The sequence below is a fragment of the Mchenga conophoros genome, linkage group LG10, assembly GCF_057382185.1.
Source record: "Mchenga conophoros isolate Kocher_MC1m ecotype Shallow Benthic linkage group LG10, M_conophoros_male_GT1.1, whole genome shotgun sequence".
Classification (NCBI taxonomy): domain Eukaryota; kingdom Metazoa; phylum Chordata; class Actinopteri; order Cichliformes; family Cichlidae; genus Mchenga; species Mchenga conophoros.
Window position 1 is genome coordinate 11,476,894 of NC_140535.1, and position 18,358 is coordinate 11,495,251.

Sequence of the window (18,358 nt, forward strand, 5' to 3'; positions counted from 1 at the left end):
CAGTCACACGGGCTTAGAGATCAGAGGCGACAGCCTGGCAACCACCAACTGTTACAGGAATATTCCCCTGCCAGTTGCTGGAGATTGCAGGCAGACATTGTGATATCGATCGCTAATACCCTCAGTTTCACTGAGACCATTCAGGTGCCCCCTGTCAACAACCGATCGCTAGGGAAAAATGTGCATTCCCTGGCCAATTGATGAGTTGTTGCTGAAGGTTGCCGAGTGACAGAGGGTTTTGCACCAAAAACCTCCTTGCCGTTTCCTTGGTTGCTAGCAGTTTGCCACAGTTGTCTTTAGTTTGCATGGAAGACTCATCTGCAAACTCTTGTTTATTAACCACAGAGCAAAAGTGAACATTCATAAAGTGCAGATCTGCTGACAACTCTGTATCTTTCAAACAAAAACTCTAGGCCCATAACTTTTCAATGATCATCAAATTCACATGTAAAATACTGCATTTCCATATGGGACTCGTTCTTTGCATTTTTTTTCTCAACATATCGCAGGCCTTTTGATACACCTGCACTCACAGCCACCTTTTCACACATGCCACATTCCAGCTGCCACAGAACACATCTGTCCCGCTGTACGCAGCCTGCTCCAAATCCAGTGGCAGGCAGTAACTAGCTCGTGAACATAGCATTAAGCAATAAAGGAGACACTTGGCTCATGTGTTGGCAGACACCAAATAAAGTGCTAGAAGAGTTTCCTGGGATCAATGTTCACTATATGGACACAAATAAAACAAAATAAGAGGAAATTTTTATATGTGAATAAGTACCCGTATGCTAACAACTGTGCCATGTCAACTAAAAGTTAATGACATATCAATGTCCCTCCTACAACTAGCCTAAAAAAAGTGATTACTCATTTAATGTTTGCATGTGACACTTGCTGAGTATGATTATTAATATGAGAAAGACAGCAGTTTCCCTGCTTTGAGAGAAGGGCTCTGTTGCATTAGTACAGAAGACAGTGCTTTCTCTTTTTCAGGACATGTCACCTTTGGGGTCTCTCAGAGCTCAGTTCTAGACCCAGTCTTTTATTCTCTTCACATGCTCCACTTGGCAGTTGCATGAATCAACAGAAAACACCACAGGACACAGAAGCCCACTTGTGGTAATGCTTTGGTCAGAGCTGCAGTTAGCTAGGTCAGTGCTGGTTCACACACGCTGGCACCTTTGTCTTGCTGTCAGTGTATGTGGAGTAGCAGCGTGGGAAACACAGCATCAACATATTATTATTATTATTTTAATTTCTTCATTGTCTTGTCAGTTTTAGGTCATTACCCAAGAAGGACTCATCTTGGCCCCAGGCTACACTGGGTTTTCTTGCTCCATGAAAGCTGCATAACGGCTCCAAGTACTTCCTTTCAAGATTTTCCACAGCCTAGTCTGAAAAGATGATCAGGCTTAAGCCGTCAAAAGGCATCCCACAATGGAACTGACGTCGAAAGTCAAGTGTCTGAATATCTGCATTGCAAATGTGTTTATAGGACATCTTTTGCATATGTAGTGCCGACGCTCTTTTTGTTCCTCTCGCTTGCTCACATCTTGTCTGTACCAGTGAACTGCTTAAAGTGTTGTGTTTGCATTGTTGTGCATACATTGCAAGGGTCCAGTTCAGATAGCAACTTTATGGAGATTAACATCTCTTTTTTTTTATACTCCAGTAATCTCCTCCTACACTATCTACTAAATTCTGTCTTCAAAGGTTTTGTGTAGCATTGCATGAATAAAATGTTGGTCATAGATCAGCACTCTGAGCTTTTTCGGTTCCTTTAAGCAGAGGAAGAAATAACACAAGACAAGAGCAACTGCTGTACAAGGAAAATATGTGGATAGTAGGCTGGGTTAAAATCCCCATTGTGCATTTTAATAAGGAGTTGTCTGAAATTGGTGCCTGTCTCCACATCGACGGGTGACTTCTAGGACAAGTGAAGTTGGCGTAGTTTTTCTTTCAAATTTAGAAAATTAGTGCTGTCTTATATATAATCCTATAGGGTGGGTTATTTTATGGTTGTATATTTGAGCTTTGAAGACACTCGTCAGAGCCGACGGTGGCATCTCTAGAGTAGGTTGAGGTCGCGGGATCGTGTTTTCTGGATGATGAGTTTTCAGGCTAACAAGCTGAATGAGCGTGGAGCAGGACAGCCTCTGAGTAGGGCATTGCAGTAAACAGTACTGGGGAAGCAAAAGCCTGAACCATTTTTCTAGGTCAGTTAAAAAAGAGGAAACGGCTAATCTTGGAGGTATTTCAGAGGTGGAGAGAAGCTTTTTGAGGTATTCCCTTGATGTGTTCACACAAGAGAGTTTTGTTTTGTCTACAGCTAACCGCAGTTTAACTGATTACTTTGAGGCAGCTGCAGAGTCACTGAAACAAAAAGGCAAACCAGCTCTATAGGAGCATAAGATATCTTTTGAATTAGCCATTAAAGTATCTTATCGTGCAACGCTGTCTCCTAAAAAAAAGCGTTCTCATACTAGACCTCATTCTTATGTGTATAAGGGGAAACAAACAATTTCAAGAAGAAAAATATCACCAAACAAAGTCTCATGAAATCAGATCAGGCAATAGGTTGATGTGGGATCATGAAAAAACAAACACTATACTTGTAGAGATATTTCTCTCCAAACTGTTACAAGAAATTCACAGTCAGAGCACACTCAATGACCTCTTAATCTTATCTTCTGCAGTATACATCCAACTACCGATCTCCGTAACATCAAGTGTCCTAGAAATGTCTGCTCGCCCTGGGGCCACACATTTAGACGTCACTTGTACCCCTTTCCGCCACATCTACCTTTAGTGTCCCATACTGGAAGAAGAGGAACGCTCACATCTGCGTATTCATCGTGCTTGATTCAAATATTAGGCCAGTAGCAGGGCACTTTGTACAGTTGTGTCTGACTAAGAGAAGATTTCTGCACTTTGTCACACTAAGACACAGAATGTAGGTTACGATCTTGATGCTGATCTCTAGTAAGTAGGTTGGTGTGTTTCTCTATCCCGAGCTCCCCCTTTCTCACTCGATCTGGTGGATTTTTTTCTGTCTTTCGTATGTGTCTTTCTCCTGCCCTTTCGGTAAGTCAATGGAGTCACGTCGTATCCACATGCATGCTGTGTCACAGCACATGTACCTGTTTCATGGTGGGATTTGACAGGCCTTTGCTGATGAAATGGGAAGCGATTTAGGCTGTCACATGCACTGTGCTGAGGCTCGGTTTGACAAAGACGGCAGTGATGGCCCGATCTCACCAGGGCTGCAAAATTTTCTGGGGATAAAAATTACTGGGTTATGTGAAAAAATGACAGCCTATATTTGTATGTTTACAATTCAGAAAAAATTTGCTCCAAAAACAAACCCCCTACAAGTTAAAATTCTGGAGAGAACAGATGAATCTTTGTGCTGCTAAAATTTGAAGGTTAACTCCTGGAATCTGTATCAATCATGTTGTCCTTATTCAAGGACTTGCTAACCCAGTTATGCCATTTTTAGAGAATAAACCAAATTTAAATTGGTCATCACCACCACCTTTTATAAAAAAAAAAGTGAAAAAAAAAAACTTTACTCTGAAAATAGAGCTTTTTTCCACTCACTGTACAGGTCATTGTATTCCCCAGTGTCGCGGCATGATTCATGTGTCGGACAGGAACAACTTGAAAGCAGAACAGGAAGACTTTTTTGCAACCTAAAAGCCTATATTTTTCTTCTAATAGCAGCCAGAAGTAAGAAGGCTGTAGCATCCTTCATGGGGATGGGAAGTGATAAGAATTTAGCTATTCCAGTTCCATTATCGATATCACTTATTCATTCAATTGCTTATCGGTTCTCACTGGGTTTTCGTTGGCCTCGATGTCACCACACACCATCGCTAAGAAGCATATCCAAGACATTACATTGGTGCAACTTGACAGCATGCTGTGTGGTCAAATCTTTGTGAATGTTGGAGGTATTTCACCTTTTTGTTGTGATCAGCATTAGAGTCATTACTCAAAAAAAGTAATGTATTACAAATATGCCACAGAACAGAACTCTTTAAAGCAATACTCCCAGAATAAAGTTTTCTCTATAAAATGACCCAAAACACAGTCTCATGTGGCTACAGATCTATACACCGAGACAAATCATTATCTGAATGAGGCTACACATATGATCTCTCTCCTCGTATTTAGGTATGAACACAAAGCAAAGACAAAAACCAGTACAAAGAGACTATAAAGTGATCGCCACAGCGATTCACCTTAGAAACATGAATAGGTAGAAACACAGGCTGGAGTCTGACTGCTTATCAGTTTGATACCTGTTGAGGTTTAGGGTCTGCCTGCTGGGCGGGGGTTGGCTCAGCTAACGTTGCTTTGGGTTCTTGTCTAGCTTAGCGTTAGCATGATGTCTGTGCAGATGCTTGCAAAGAGCCAAAGTTGTGTTAGCCGCATAGTGCAATTGTCCCCGATGCACTTTGCACCATAACACTCTTGTTTTTTTGTCCAGTAAAAATAAAAGTAATGTCCATGTTCACGCTGTAGACTGCAACTCTATAGTCGTCCTTCAGCACACAAACTGAAATCAGTTGATTGTAGCGCAAGTGAAAGTGGAACAGATAAGCAGGATCGATAGGCTAGCAGACTACCAATTCCAAGGAATTGAACTACTAACTTGAAACCCCATGATTCCCATCCCTAATCCTAATCCCTTAGCAAGTAAATGGCAGTGGCGGATAGCGTTTTTTTGATTACAAGCAAAACTGTTGTATGGCTTCTATGCTTTTGAGTCTTGCAGCTGCAGCCATCTTCTCTTTTTTTTAAGGGAAATCTAATGTTAAATACTGGAAAAGTTATAAGGAGCTCATTGTATTGTTTGAAATTGTAGTGAGCCGGTAGCACAGGCTTCAGATAGCTCTAAATGTACTGTTCTCATACATTCAGACAGACCCAGAGTATCAAAATTTACTGGATACTTTCCCAAAGTGCTGAAAGTGCCCAAAGTGACAGTGAACACAGCTCAAGGATGGAGATGAGTTGGCACCGGATAGTGAAGGTAGTATCCCTGAGATGTCCAACCATTCTGACACAGAATCTGCCTATGGAACCAGAGCAACGCTTCACCAACGCAGCCCAGAGCAAAGCCACAAACAAGTCATACTTTATGCAATTGATTTTTAAAACATAAATACACGCAAGATGTGAACTTGACCAGTGAAACCTTACTCGAGCTTGTAGGCAGTTATTCCATATTTCTAGATATTTCAGTAATCTAAATATTTTGAATGTTTCTGCACAAAATAGGTTAAATCTGCAGAAAAAAATCTTTGTTTGCACTTATAAAGGATGAGAAAACTGTATTCTGGTCATTTAAAATACCAGAATACTGCAATGCATTACTGATTCAAACATACCTCAGGTTTTAAAAATGAAATATTATTAGTATTACAACAAGTAGCATTAGATTCTGTAATTAAATGTAAATGTGTTCATATAGATTTACATTTAAGTGCTTGGTTGCTTGAGGGTTAAATAGAGGAAAGCTAATCAGCTTCTTTCAAACAGGATGAATTAAGGGACTGCACCAAAGGGCAGTGTAAGATAAATACAGACTAGAACTCAAGGGAAGTTCAAGGATAAAAAAAACATCCATGTTAAAGTAGTACAGCAGAGCCACTATAAATTTAATATAGCAGATCTACTATAATGGTATTCAGTTTTTATACATATGCCACACATCAGTTTACATATATTCCATAGTGTGTCCTGGGGGTGGGCGATAGAAACGATATATAATAGAAACGATATAAATCGTATATCTAAATTTGGCCAACGATAGAGATTTTGACTATATCGCTCTATCGCGATAGCGCATGTTGATGATGTCATCAAGCTGTGCCTGTTTTGGTCGAAAGCATCGCAGCGGTTACAACCATTATCATCTGCAAATTATGGCGGGTGACAGTCATAGCAAAGAGATTAATCACTCTTGAAATAAGGGGAAAGCCAAAAACTGCGCTTCCTCCACTTCCGTAACATTGATTCATTAATGTTGAATTCTCTCGCAGCTGTTCTATTCCCATATTGTTGCAGTATATCAATAACTAACCTCGTATTGTGGATGAATAATCTCAGTTGTTCTCCTGACTGAAGTTTGGCCCGTGTATAGCATCCTGCTATGTGATTGCATTTGTCCCTGACCACCAGAATCCCTCACGTTAACTTTTATTGAGTGGAAAAAAAGTTGGCGTTCATCCTCCAGCTTCACTGTGCTAAAGTTATGCTAACATAGCTGTGTCGCTAGCAATCATGTAGCACAACATTATATACCAGGTAGTCCAACTTCAGTAACCCTGCAAACGCCACTGCTGTTTAGTTTTCTGTCTTCATTTATGTTGGAAGTGGTAGCAGAGCTGTACGTTTTAATTATTTTCAAAAAATCTCTCGTTCAGAACATGGTATGAAATGTTTAGGTGTAAACTAGCGAGCTAACTTCCTGTAACTTCTAAAACTTAATTGTCACACCCGACAAAGCAGCAACGCTGATGATTTAATTAAAGATGAAAGAATTTAGACCGTTTTTTAACTCTCAGTGTTCGTTTGACTTTGGGACCTGAAATGGACGGAGTTTTGGACCCAGATTACTCCGCGAAGCTCCTCACTACGGCAGCCGTAATGCTCTGACAATCCATCAAGCAGTGCGGCTTACCAAAGTTGTACTAAAACATTTTTTAACAGATTTCTGCACGCCCAAATCGGTTCAAGGTCAGTAAGCACAACCAGAATTCATACATAAGGCACACTCTCGATTTTTGAGAAAATTAAAGGATTTTAAGTGTGCCTTATAGTGTAGAAAATACGTTATACAGAAGAAAAGAATATATCGTGATATATATGCTTCAAATTATATCGCGATATGAATTTTAGGCCATATAGCCCAGCTCTAGTGTGTCCTTTGTTCTGGCTGCCCCTCCCTGAGCTGGGTTCTGCCGGAGGTTTCTTCCTTTTAAAAAGGAGTTTTTCCTTCCCACTGTTGCCAAGTGCTTGCTCAGAGGGACAGATGTCTGGTTGTTGGGATTTTCCTCTGATATTGTAGGGTCTTACAATATAAAGCACTTCAAGGCAACTGTTGTTGTGATTTGGTGATATATAAATTGAATTGAATATGTTCCATCTAAATCACGTGATTTCCATTGGACACAAGATGGAAACCCTGATCTCTCATAAATCTCTCTTGCATTTTCTACTGCGGACTGTGAAAACACTGTCAGGGGACACTACGTATGCATTTTTTTAACATGCATGGATGGATTTATTCTATTTTTGTAGTAGTGATGATGGATAAACCAAAATTTCCTTTCTAAATGTAATTCATTCATGTTTGCATCACTGCATGCAGCTCCAAACAGTCATAATTTGCTAATGAGTCCCATTTCCATATTGCTTTTATGTGATTACTGCTACATACTTGACTTTATATTCGTGGAACAAAATGTTCCTATTTGAAGTGTGATGCAGTGAAGTGCTAAAACATGTTTACGGCTCAGAGCTGCAGAAGCTTGTGAGCTCTGACAATAATTGGAGTTGGTATGGGATTCACAACTCAATGCAAGTCTCACGCAGGTTCTACTCTCAGCAGGGAAAGGTGAACAGCAAACAAGAATCCAAGTGAGACAGAATAATTGGCAAGGGGAGAGAGAAAGGCGAAATTGTAATTATTAATCAAGCCTCTGACTGATCGACACGATGCCCACAGAAGAGAAGAACTGGGCCCAAAAGCTGTGTTAATTCTGTATCATTACCACACCAGCGAACCAGTATCTTATCTCTGGGCTGCTGTGCACTGTCAAAAACAAGACATGATGACATATTGTGTACCACGCATAGCATTTCTGCACAGTAAATTGGGGAAACGGCGCTTGTGCACAATATGCTATCTTGTCAGAGGCACTAAATCAAACCTGTCAAACCAGTCTGCTAATCTAAAGAAAAAATGTCTCCAGTTGTAGTCACGAATAACAGTGGCATGGGTTACCGAGTGGAAATTCCCTGGCATAAACGGCTTGTTCAGGTTGCTTGGCTAAAAACTGATTTGATAAAAAGAACTCATTGAAACGAAAAAAAGAAAAGAAAAGAAACATTTTAAAACAAAGCCATAGTGACATTATTACAAGAGGATGTAATAATTAAATGTTTAGAATTTAATGAACTCATTAATTTATGATAAAAGGCTGCATTAATATTCTATCAGATATTAGACACAACCTTCCTGCCATTACCAGAGATCCAGACACTCGATCTCGTTTTTTAACATCTAGACTCATTTAGCCCAGTCTCGTGTACATCCTACCTCAACAACTGTTCATATTTTCCTAATTTCCTTTCATTCCATAATTCACTAATGTGAATTATTTTTTTTACTACAGTGGCGAGCCCTTCAGTATCTACTGAAATTTCTCAGCCATTAAACCCAACTTGAAAACATTAGAGACCCATTTAGTTGTGGCATGTGAGAGAGTGGCAGAGATTTGGTTTTACCTAATTCATTTTAGTTCATTTGGTTCTGCAGTACCCAAGGCAGAAAAAACATGAACACAAATATGTTCGATTTTATTAAGAGTTGTTCCCATAATGCACTGTGCTCTTTGTACGCAACAAATAAAATGAAACCTTATCTGATTTCCCCAGTAAACCTTCTCACAAGATGGTGAAACAGACATACAGTGGGGCAAAAAAGTATTTAGTCAGCCACCGATTGTGCAAGCTCCCCCACCTAAAATGATGACAGAGGTCAGTAATTTGCACCAGAGGTACACTTCAACTGTGAGAGACAGAATATGAAAAAAAAAATCCATGAATCCACATGGTAGGATTTGTAAAGAATTTATTCGTAAATTAGGGTGGAAAATAAGTATTTGGTCAATAACAAAAATACAACTCAATACTTTGTAACATAACCTTTGTTGGCAATAACAGAGGTCAAACGTTTACTATAGGTCTTTACCAGGTTTGCACACACAGTAGCTGGTATTTTGGCCCATTCCTCCATGCAGATCTTCTCGAGAGCAGTGATGTTTTGGGGCTGTCGCCGAGCAACGCGGACTTTCAACTCCCGCCACAGATTTTCTATGGGGTTGAGGTCTGGAGACTGGCTAGGCCACTCCAGGACTTTCAAATGCTTCTTACGGAGCCACTCCTTTGTTGCCCGGGCGGTGTGTTTTGGATCATTGTCATGTTGGAAGACCCAGCCTCGTTTCATCTTCAAAGTTCTCACTGATGGAAGGAGGTTTTGGCTCAAAATCTCACGATACATGGCCCCATTCATTCTGTCCTTAACACGGATCAGTCGTCCTGTCCCCTTGGCAGAAAAACAGCCCCATAGCATGATGTTTCCACCCCCATGCTTCACAGTAGGTATGGTGTTCTTGGGATGCAACTCAGTATTCTTCTTCCTCCAAACACGACGAGTTGAGTTTATACCAAAAAGTTCTACTTTGGTTTCATCTGACCACATGACATTCTCCCAATCCTCTGCTGTATCATCCATGTGCTCTCTGGCAAACTTCAGACGGGCCTGGACATGCACTGGCTTCAGCAGCGGAACACGTCTGGCACTGCGGGATTTGATTCCCTGCCGTTGTAGTGTGTTACTGATGGTGACCTTTGTTACTTTGGTCCCAGCTCTCTGCAGGTCATTCACCAGGTCCCCCCGTGTGGTTCTGGGATCTTTGCTCACCGTTCTCATGATCATTTTGACCCCACGGGATGAGATCTTGCGTGGAGCCCCAGATCGAGGGAGATTATCAGTGGTCTTGTATGTCTTCCATTTTCTGATGATTGCTCCCACAGTTGATTTTTTTCACACCAAGCTGCTTGCCTATTGTAGATTCACTCTTCCCAGTCTGGTGCAGGTCTACAATACTTTTCCTGGTGTCCTTCGAAAGCTCTTTGGTCTTGGCCATGGCGGAGTTTGGAGTCTGACTGTTTGAGGCTGTGGACAGGTGTCTTTTATACAGATGATGAGTTCAAACAGGTGCCATTCATACAGGTAACGAGTGGGGGACAGAAAAGCTTCTTACAGAAGACGTTACAGGTCTGTGAGAGCCAGAGATTTTCCTTGTTTGAGGTGACCAAATACTTATTTTCCACCCTGATTTACGAATAAATTCTTTACAAATCCTACCATGTGGATTCATGGATTTTTTTTCACATTCTGTTTCTCACAGTTGAAGTGTACCTCTGGTGCAAATTACTGACCTCTGTCATCATTTTAGGTGGGGGAACTTGCACAATCGGTGGCTGACTAAATACTTTTTTGCCCCACTGTAACCCCAGCTGTGCCCTTTGAAGCTTTCACTTCATGAAATTTCATTTTTTTATGGTCTTAGAGGGGTGCAGTCAGGCAGTTTAGGAGGAATTTAATTTACATCTAAGCCCATTAAAAGAGGACATTTATTATCAAACATCTGCAGCTGGTGATAAATCTGTTGATGATATAGTGAGAAAAAAATCAAATGGAAACTGTTTGTACTTACACATCTAACTCAAAAGTCATTATTAGCATTTATTTGGAGTCATCGCTGTGTTTATCAGATCAAAGTCCAGATTTTCTCGCCGTTTAGCCACATTGCGGTCCTTTCACAACATGTGAGAAAAATGTCAGTCTAATCTATCTGTCCATCCCAGCTCGTTGCTATCTTTGGTGAGCAGCGAGGGTACAGAGGCTTCATCAAAGCTCCGTAGCTGAAAATTGCTGCTTCTCGAAACAACTAAGGGCTTGAAAGATAATTTGTGACTTTGTAACTGTGACTGAATCCTTTCATAAAATACACTCACTGGCCACTTTTTTGGGTCCACCTGTCCAACTTCTCTTTAATGCAAATATAATTAGCCATTCACATGGCAGTAAGAGTGCATTTAGGCATGTAATCATGGTCAAGATGACTTTTGGAAGTTCAAACCAAACATCTGAATGGGGAGGAAACAGTATTTAAGTGACTTTGAATGTGACATGGTCGTTGGTGCCATATGGGCTAAACTAAAAATTTCAGAAACTGATGATGTGCTACAATTTTCCCACATATACTGTCTATAGGGTTTACAGAAAATGGTCTGAAAAAGAGAAAATATCCATTAAGTGTCAGTTCTCTGTGCAAAAACACCTTGCTAATTCGAGAGGTCAGAGGAAAATGGTTTTTTAGCTGATATGGAGGCAAAATTAACTCAAATAACTAGTCTTTACAACCAAGGTATGCAGAAGCTAATATGTTACAGCAACAGAAGACCACACCAGTTGCCACTTGTGTATACTAAGAACAGGAAACTATATTTGCGAGTCTCACCAAAATTGGGCAATAGAAGATTTGAAAAGCATGACGAGTCCTGATTTTTTCTGATGAGTCTGAGTCTTGTGACATTCAGTTAGAATTTGGTATAAACAGCAAGAAAGCATGGATCCATCTTGCCTTGTATCAATGATTCAGGCTGTCGGTGATGTAATGTTGTGTGGAACATTTTCCTGCCACCTTTTGGGTGTTTAGTACCAAATCAGCATCATTTGAGTATTGGTGTTGTCCGTTCCTTTATAACCACATTGACAAAGGCGCATTATCCCAGCAGGATAACCCACCATATGACAAAGCTCAGATCACCTTAGATTGGTTTCTTCAACGCGATATTAAGTTTATTTTACTTAAATGACCATCAGATTTATATCCAGTAGTACCTGTGGGATTTAGTGGAACAAGAGATTCATATCATGGGTTACAAACATGCAGCTGGCACATCTGCAGCCACAATCTCTGAGGAATGTTTCTATCACCTTGTGGATTTATGGCATGAAATAAGGCAATTCTGAAAGAAAAGGGGCATTCAGTGAAGTGGCCAGTGAGCTCATCTTAGTTTACTTTAGTCTTGGTTTAATTGTTATTCTAATATTGATTATAGCAGTCATTTACGGTATTTTGTTGTGAAGTACCTTTCTTTAGTTCTTTTTCACATTAAGTAATGACTATAATAAGGGTAGCCTTAGATAATTACTTTCTATAGTAATTAAACTGTAACTTCACCCCACTGCTAAATTACAAAAGAACAACAGTCCAAGACTGCACACCCACACAAAGGCTGACTATTCCCTCCACATCATACCTGAACTGAGTTCCTGCTTCCAGAAGTATGTCATCAAGAGAATGTCTCCCATTTTTTCCTGTGTTGCTGCGGTAATTAATCCTACTGAAAATTCATGAACCCAAATTTCAGTCAACTCCAAAAGTAACAGTTTCATGCAAATTGTTTTAGAATTTTTTAATAGATCTGCTCGCAAACAGTGGGCTAAAAATTGGTTGTTGCGGAAAACTACATCTCTATCAATTAGAGTTGTTGCTATATCCCCAATAATGTCAAAAGCAGGGATATTTTTTATTGTTTAGTCAATGCGAGACCAAGAGAGGAGTAAAATGAGTCAAGGAGCCCATCCTGCCAGCTGCTACCTTTGCCAAGTCATCTAAAAGTCTAGGTTAGGGTTAATGTCTAGGGTTAATGTACAGTGATGCTTCTACAGACATCAGAAGTCCAAGTTTAAACTATAGCTCCAAACATCACTCCTGTGAATCGGGAGCCTTGAGGATTAATTGAAAATGAGCGCCGTTTCACAGACCTGCCACTGAAGGGTGGGCAGCTGAAGGAAGTGGACCACCCACCTCTGATTGGTCTCAAGCTGTTGACTTTATGTCAGCACTAGCTTTACAAGGTGACCCTTCATCTGCTCATTTTCAAAACTGAATATCCAACTAGGATTCCAGGGAAATAGATTCAGTCTCAGCTGATAGTGAACAGATTAGAGTACATCCTGTACAGGTCAGCAGTCCTTCACAGGTTATATATACATGTCCACAATACATAACATTTAAAGGCACCTTTTTGTTTTAAGGTGAGCTTATACATCCTGTTGAGGAATTTTCAACCCATAAAATGCAAATCTTTACATTTTTTTTATCAGAGCCCAATCAAATGATTTAATTTACAGCTCAGCATGCTCCACAAATTTTCTTGTAGTCTAGATCCAGTTGCCACTTTTATGATGTCATTGGTTTTTTAACTGCAGCAATAAACATACATCCTTAGCAAATATGTTTTTACAGTTATGGAATTTGTACTTATTTGTGGGCTGTCTGGGTAAAAAAAGGCAGAGCATCTGCACCTTTCACTTTGAATCCATCCAGGGCACATCAATCACCCCAAATATCCATCTTTCTAATAAAGGCAAGATGCCAGCAATCTTGTAAAAATGGTCTGTGTATTATGTGAAGACAAATAATGAATGCGGTTGCAATACTTGTGTCATGTGTTTAAAGGGGTTCTTTAAATTAGAGTTGTTTGCCATAGTTAATCTATTCATGATTCTGACTGCTGTAAAAAAAGATATTTGACAGCCACTGTTGGGTAGACGCTCCGCTCTGTCTCCTCTGTCAAGGAGAAATCAATCACTCAGTCCCTGGAGGAACACCAGCTGGCATCTGAATGGTTTGTGCCATTTGGCCTTGTGGAGATTGACTATACTTTTCCTCACTTCTGTCTTTCAGTCTTCAAATTAATTCCCCATGTTTACAGAAGGTTCTGTCCAAAAGAAACAAACAAATGATGGCTTCACCCCAGCTGGGCCAAGCTCACTATTGTCAGTTTACATCACTGCATGTTTTACACTAATTGAGGCCTGATTTGGCATCTCATAAAGACGTGATTAACATGCATAACAAAAGGATAACCTTGGCAATGGGGATTTAAATGTTTTACTAGGGTTCCTTTTTTGTATGCCAAGATAGAGCAAACTTTCTTAGACTGTGCAGGAAAGTTTTTGTTAAAGATGCACAGGACAGAACAATAAATCAGTGTCATGGTTGCCCTACTGTCCACATGTGTTTGGTCATTAGTCTTTTTTGTGACCTGGAGAGTCCTTTGATGACAGCACTGAGAACTTAATGCATGAAGGAATCAGTCTGACATAATTAATGGGAAAAACAGTTAACGATTTACTTTTTGAACTCTTTAGTAGGTGATTGTGGCTCAAGAGTTGGGCGTTCGTCTTGTAATCGGAAGGTTGCCGGTTCGAGCCCCGGCTCCGACAGTCTCTCGTTGTGTCCTTGTGCAAGACACTTCACCCGTTACCTACTGGTGGTGGTCAGAGGGCCCGGTGGCGCCAGTGTCTGGCAGCCTCGCCTCTGTCAGTGCGCCCCAGGGTGGCTGTGGCTACACTGAAGCTTGCTGTCACCAGTGTGTGAATGGGTGGATGATTGTGTATAGTGTAAAGTGCTTTGGGGTCCTTAGGACCAAGTAAAGCGCTATACAAATACAGACCATTTACCATTTTAAAAAAAGAAAGAACCAGAGACTGCAGTTAATTAATAAATGGGGCAAAGATGAAATAAAGTGATTGAGGGTTGCGCACGTTAGTCACATTCTGGCTTTTATCAGTCTGTGAAGCTCTCTGTGGGCTTTATTTAGAGCACTGCTGTGAGGACAGATGCGATGTAATTATTGTATAGCATTGCAAGTTTGCAGGCCTTTAGGAGGTCAATCGCATCAATTAACAGACGTCCATCCTGTGCTGTTTAGAGGAGACCTGTTGCTGTGTTGAATGAAAGCTGCACACCCTCTCCCACTGAGCATGACGGGATCCTGTTGTTAAAACCAATGGGAAATGACTTAATCAAGGTGTCACTCAGGGGGGCAGCCAGTTACAGTTCACAGTACCTGAGCTGTTTCAGCGAACAAGCAAAAAGCTCCAAAATGGCTAGCAACACGTGGACCGTGCCTTTGTTGCGCACTGTTGTGGCATAGCTTCCCCACATCTCACTCTGTTCAAGCTTCAGCTCTCTGTCTGCAAAGCCGCTGTACACAGCTGGCGAGGAAAAGCAGTTGCTAGGACACCAAGACCCATTGAATGAATAATGTGAAATAAATTCATTTTGAACAGCTACTTCCCGCATTTGTTTTAGTTTGTTTGGTCTTTCGTGTGTTGGTGACGATGCAGAAATACTGTGTCGCACATTAATAAAACATGAAACAGATGTTCTACAAGCTTTCTCGCTGAGGCTCCAACACCTTAAGTGTGAGAGAAACACAACATTGTTAACGGAGCAGTAATCGTGTCACACAAAAAAGGAAATGCACTTTGACTCATTAAAGCAGGAAAAGCAAAAGTGGAAATAAAGGAACAAAAAAGGTGGCTCAACTTAACATCATGTAGCCTTTTTTTTGTATGCTTTCACAAATAAGAGCATCGTAAGGCTTGAATGAGAGCCATGTTCCCAGTTTTGTGAATTGTTGCCTTGCTAACTATTTCTTCAAACTCTCTTCCCATCAGGAGTACACCATCGATGTCTTCTTTCGCCAGAGTTGGAGGGATGAGCGGCTGAAGTTCGATGGGCCCATGCAGGTTTTACCCCTCAACAACCTCCTGGCCAGTAAGATCTGGACTCCTGATACTTTTTTCCACAATGGAAAGAAATCTGTAGCCCACAACATGACAACTCCTAACAAACTGCTACGACTAGTCGACAACGGCACGCTTCTATACACAATGAGGTGAGCATTTTTTGTGGTGATTCGGAGGTCAACACCATCACTTGAAAAAAAAAAATCTGCAGGTGCTGTTTAGTAGATATATTAACCGTCTTAATTTGGCATGAGAGCATCCTTATTTTGACATTCCTAAAAGAAAAAAGAAAGCATAATAAAAGATTTCACCCACTGGCACTCAGCACTTTTTACAGCCAGAAGTTCTCCATATGTATGAAAGGGTGACTCGCTTCCTTATAAGCTTATGCTAGGAAGCTTGGGATACAGTTGACTGTGACAGCATTCCTCTCCTATCATTCAGCCTCAAATACACTAACCGGTCGTTAAGTGATGACATGACGAATCCTACTTCTGGGCCTAAAGTAGTCTGTGTTTAATATGGCTTTTGTGTTGTTAACATGTTTAATGTTTTGTATTTTCTTCTATTTAATCTCAAAAAGCTCCTAAAACAGTCAGTAATCACTGTTGACCTCCCTCGGCTTTTATTACCGCTAATCATTTATTTAAGCTCAGTTTTTAAAACCTTAGGATGTAACTACAGCTCAGCACTCACGTTAACTTTTATCGAGTGGAAAAAAAGTTAGCTTGTTTATATTATACTAACATAGCTGTGTCGCTAGCGGTCATGTAGCACATCATTAGCTACAGCTAGCCAAACTTCAGTAACCCTACAAACGTCACTGCTGTTTAGTTTTCTTTCTTCATTTATGTTTGAAGTGATAACAGAGCTGTATGTTTTAATTTGTTTCCAAAACCACGCAGTCAGGACATGCTATATTGTATTTCGATGGAAGCTAGCAAGCTAACTTCCTGCTAACTTCCAACTCCGTTAAATGTCATAAATTCCGTTTTCATGGATGCCTGGATGTTAAACTCAATTGTTACACCTGGTAGAGCAGAACGTTGATCATTTTATTAAAGATGAAAGACTTTAGACAGTTTTTCAACTCTCAGTAATGCCATAGTGATCGACCTGCAGCGGAGTTTAGGCCCAGACACGGCTAGTGACGTCAGACTTAACGACTGGATTATTATTATTAGTTGTAGTAATAGTAGTAGTAGTATTATACACTACCAGTAAAAACTTTTAGAACACCCCAATTTTTCTAATTTTTGACTCATCAAAGTAGCCACCTTTGACAGATATAACAGCTGAACACACCCTTGGCATTCTTTCTACAATAGACATCAAATGTTTTTCAGAAAGTTTTTCATATATCTGTTGCAGAAGTTCTCATAAATGTGTGGCACTTAAAGGTTGCTCTGCTTTCACTCTTCTGTCCTGTTCATCCCAAACGATCTCACTGAGGTTTAAGTCCGGAGACTGTGCTGGCCACTCCATGTTTTCAAGCTTACCATCTTGTTCTTTTTTCCTGAGGTAGTTCTGGCATGTCTTGGACTTAAGTTTTGGATCACTATCTGGCTGTAGGATGAACCCCTGACCAACTAGGTGCAACCAGTGGGTACTGCAGAATTCTGTGGTAGCTGTTTTAGTTTAGTTTCTCACTCTGTACAAGTCACCGACCCTGGATCCAGCAAAACAGCCCCAGACCATCACACCTCCTCCTCCATGTCTGACAGTTGATGCCACACACTGTGGAACCATCCTTTTCGTCTGCTTGATGGCATACTGTTGAACCTTGTTTTTTAAATCTGAGCACTTACTTTTGTAACATTTCAAGCTATGCATTGGACTTAAACAACTTGAATCACAATAAATAACTGAAAAAAATGGGGTGTTCTAAAACTTTTGACCAGTAGTTTATGTAGATGGGTTGATTCAAACAAAATTGACCCACCATATGAAAAGGAAAACTATCCATAAAGATCAAAGCCATTTTCTGTATCAGTGTGTAAAAATGCTTCTTAATGTTGTTTTGTTGGACGAATAAAACTCCAGCCTGTGGGCAGTTTTTGCCAGGCCTGTAATGGTTTTTCAAATTCATCATCCTGTATTTAGTCAAGTCAAGCAAAATTCTGTCGCCAATATTAAAACATTTTTAAAAACTTAGTTTTGATTTATAATAAATGGGGTTTTTTAAAGATCATATAGAAGTTACTGGAAGTTACTGTATGTGTCACCATGTCCATGCAAAGTTTCATTCAGATTGGCCCAATGTTAAGGGTACATAGAGGCATATTTACATAAATATGCTCTAATCATTATATACAGATATTTGAACATGGCAGTCTATTGACTCACTTTCCCAGCTTGCCTCAACTGGCTATTAGAGGAACAGCACCAATAATAGTCAATATTGAATCATTGAAAACATTTTTCAAGCTGAGAATTTACAAAATTCTCATCCTTCATCAAATGAAATCGGAATGTTTGTCATATTTTTTTCAGTTAGAACATGAACATTTGATAGAAAGAAAATTGGAAACTATAGTCCCGGATTCCAAAGAAAAGTTAGAAGATTATGAGAGAACCTAGTTTAGCTTTTACAAGATGATGTGTGTATATCAGCAAATTCAATAGCTAGAGACATTTTATTTAAAAGCATGAATGCAAACACCGTGGTGGCACTAGGGTGAAAATTAACATCTTAGGAATAAAATTGTGCTTTTTACCTGTCTGTGAGTCAGATAGCTGACTTGCAGCCAGTCTGGCCCATATATGTATCACACGCAGACAGCCGAGTGAATAATACTCACTTGATCAAAGGAGTGTCATTGTGTGTATGTCATGCGTAAAGTACACTGTAAATAGCATCAGCAAGACAGTCATAGTCACTGAATACCATTATGTACTGAATAACAGCAAAAATAATTCTGTGATTGCTTTGGCTGGAAA

At 40.2% G+C, this 18,358-nt stretch overlaps 1 protein-coding gene across 2 annotated transcripts in view; it reads left to right on the top strand.

Moving 5' to 3' along the window:
• Positions 1 to 18,358, top strand: part of gabra3 (gamma-aminobutyric acid type A receptor subunit alpha3) — a 118,337-nt gene that overhangs the window by 74,609 nt on the left and 25,370 nt on the right. For both annotated transcript variants that reach the window (XM_085288546.1, XM_085288547.1), the window contains exon 5: positions 15,347 to 15,567. In XM_085288546.1, the coding sequence (XP_085144672.1) occupies positions 15,347 to 15,567 (221 nt within the window). The remainder of the gene's footprint in view (positions 1 to 15,346; positions 15,568 to 18,358) is intronic.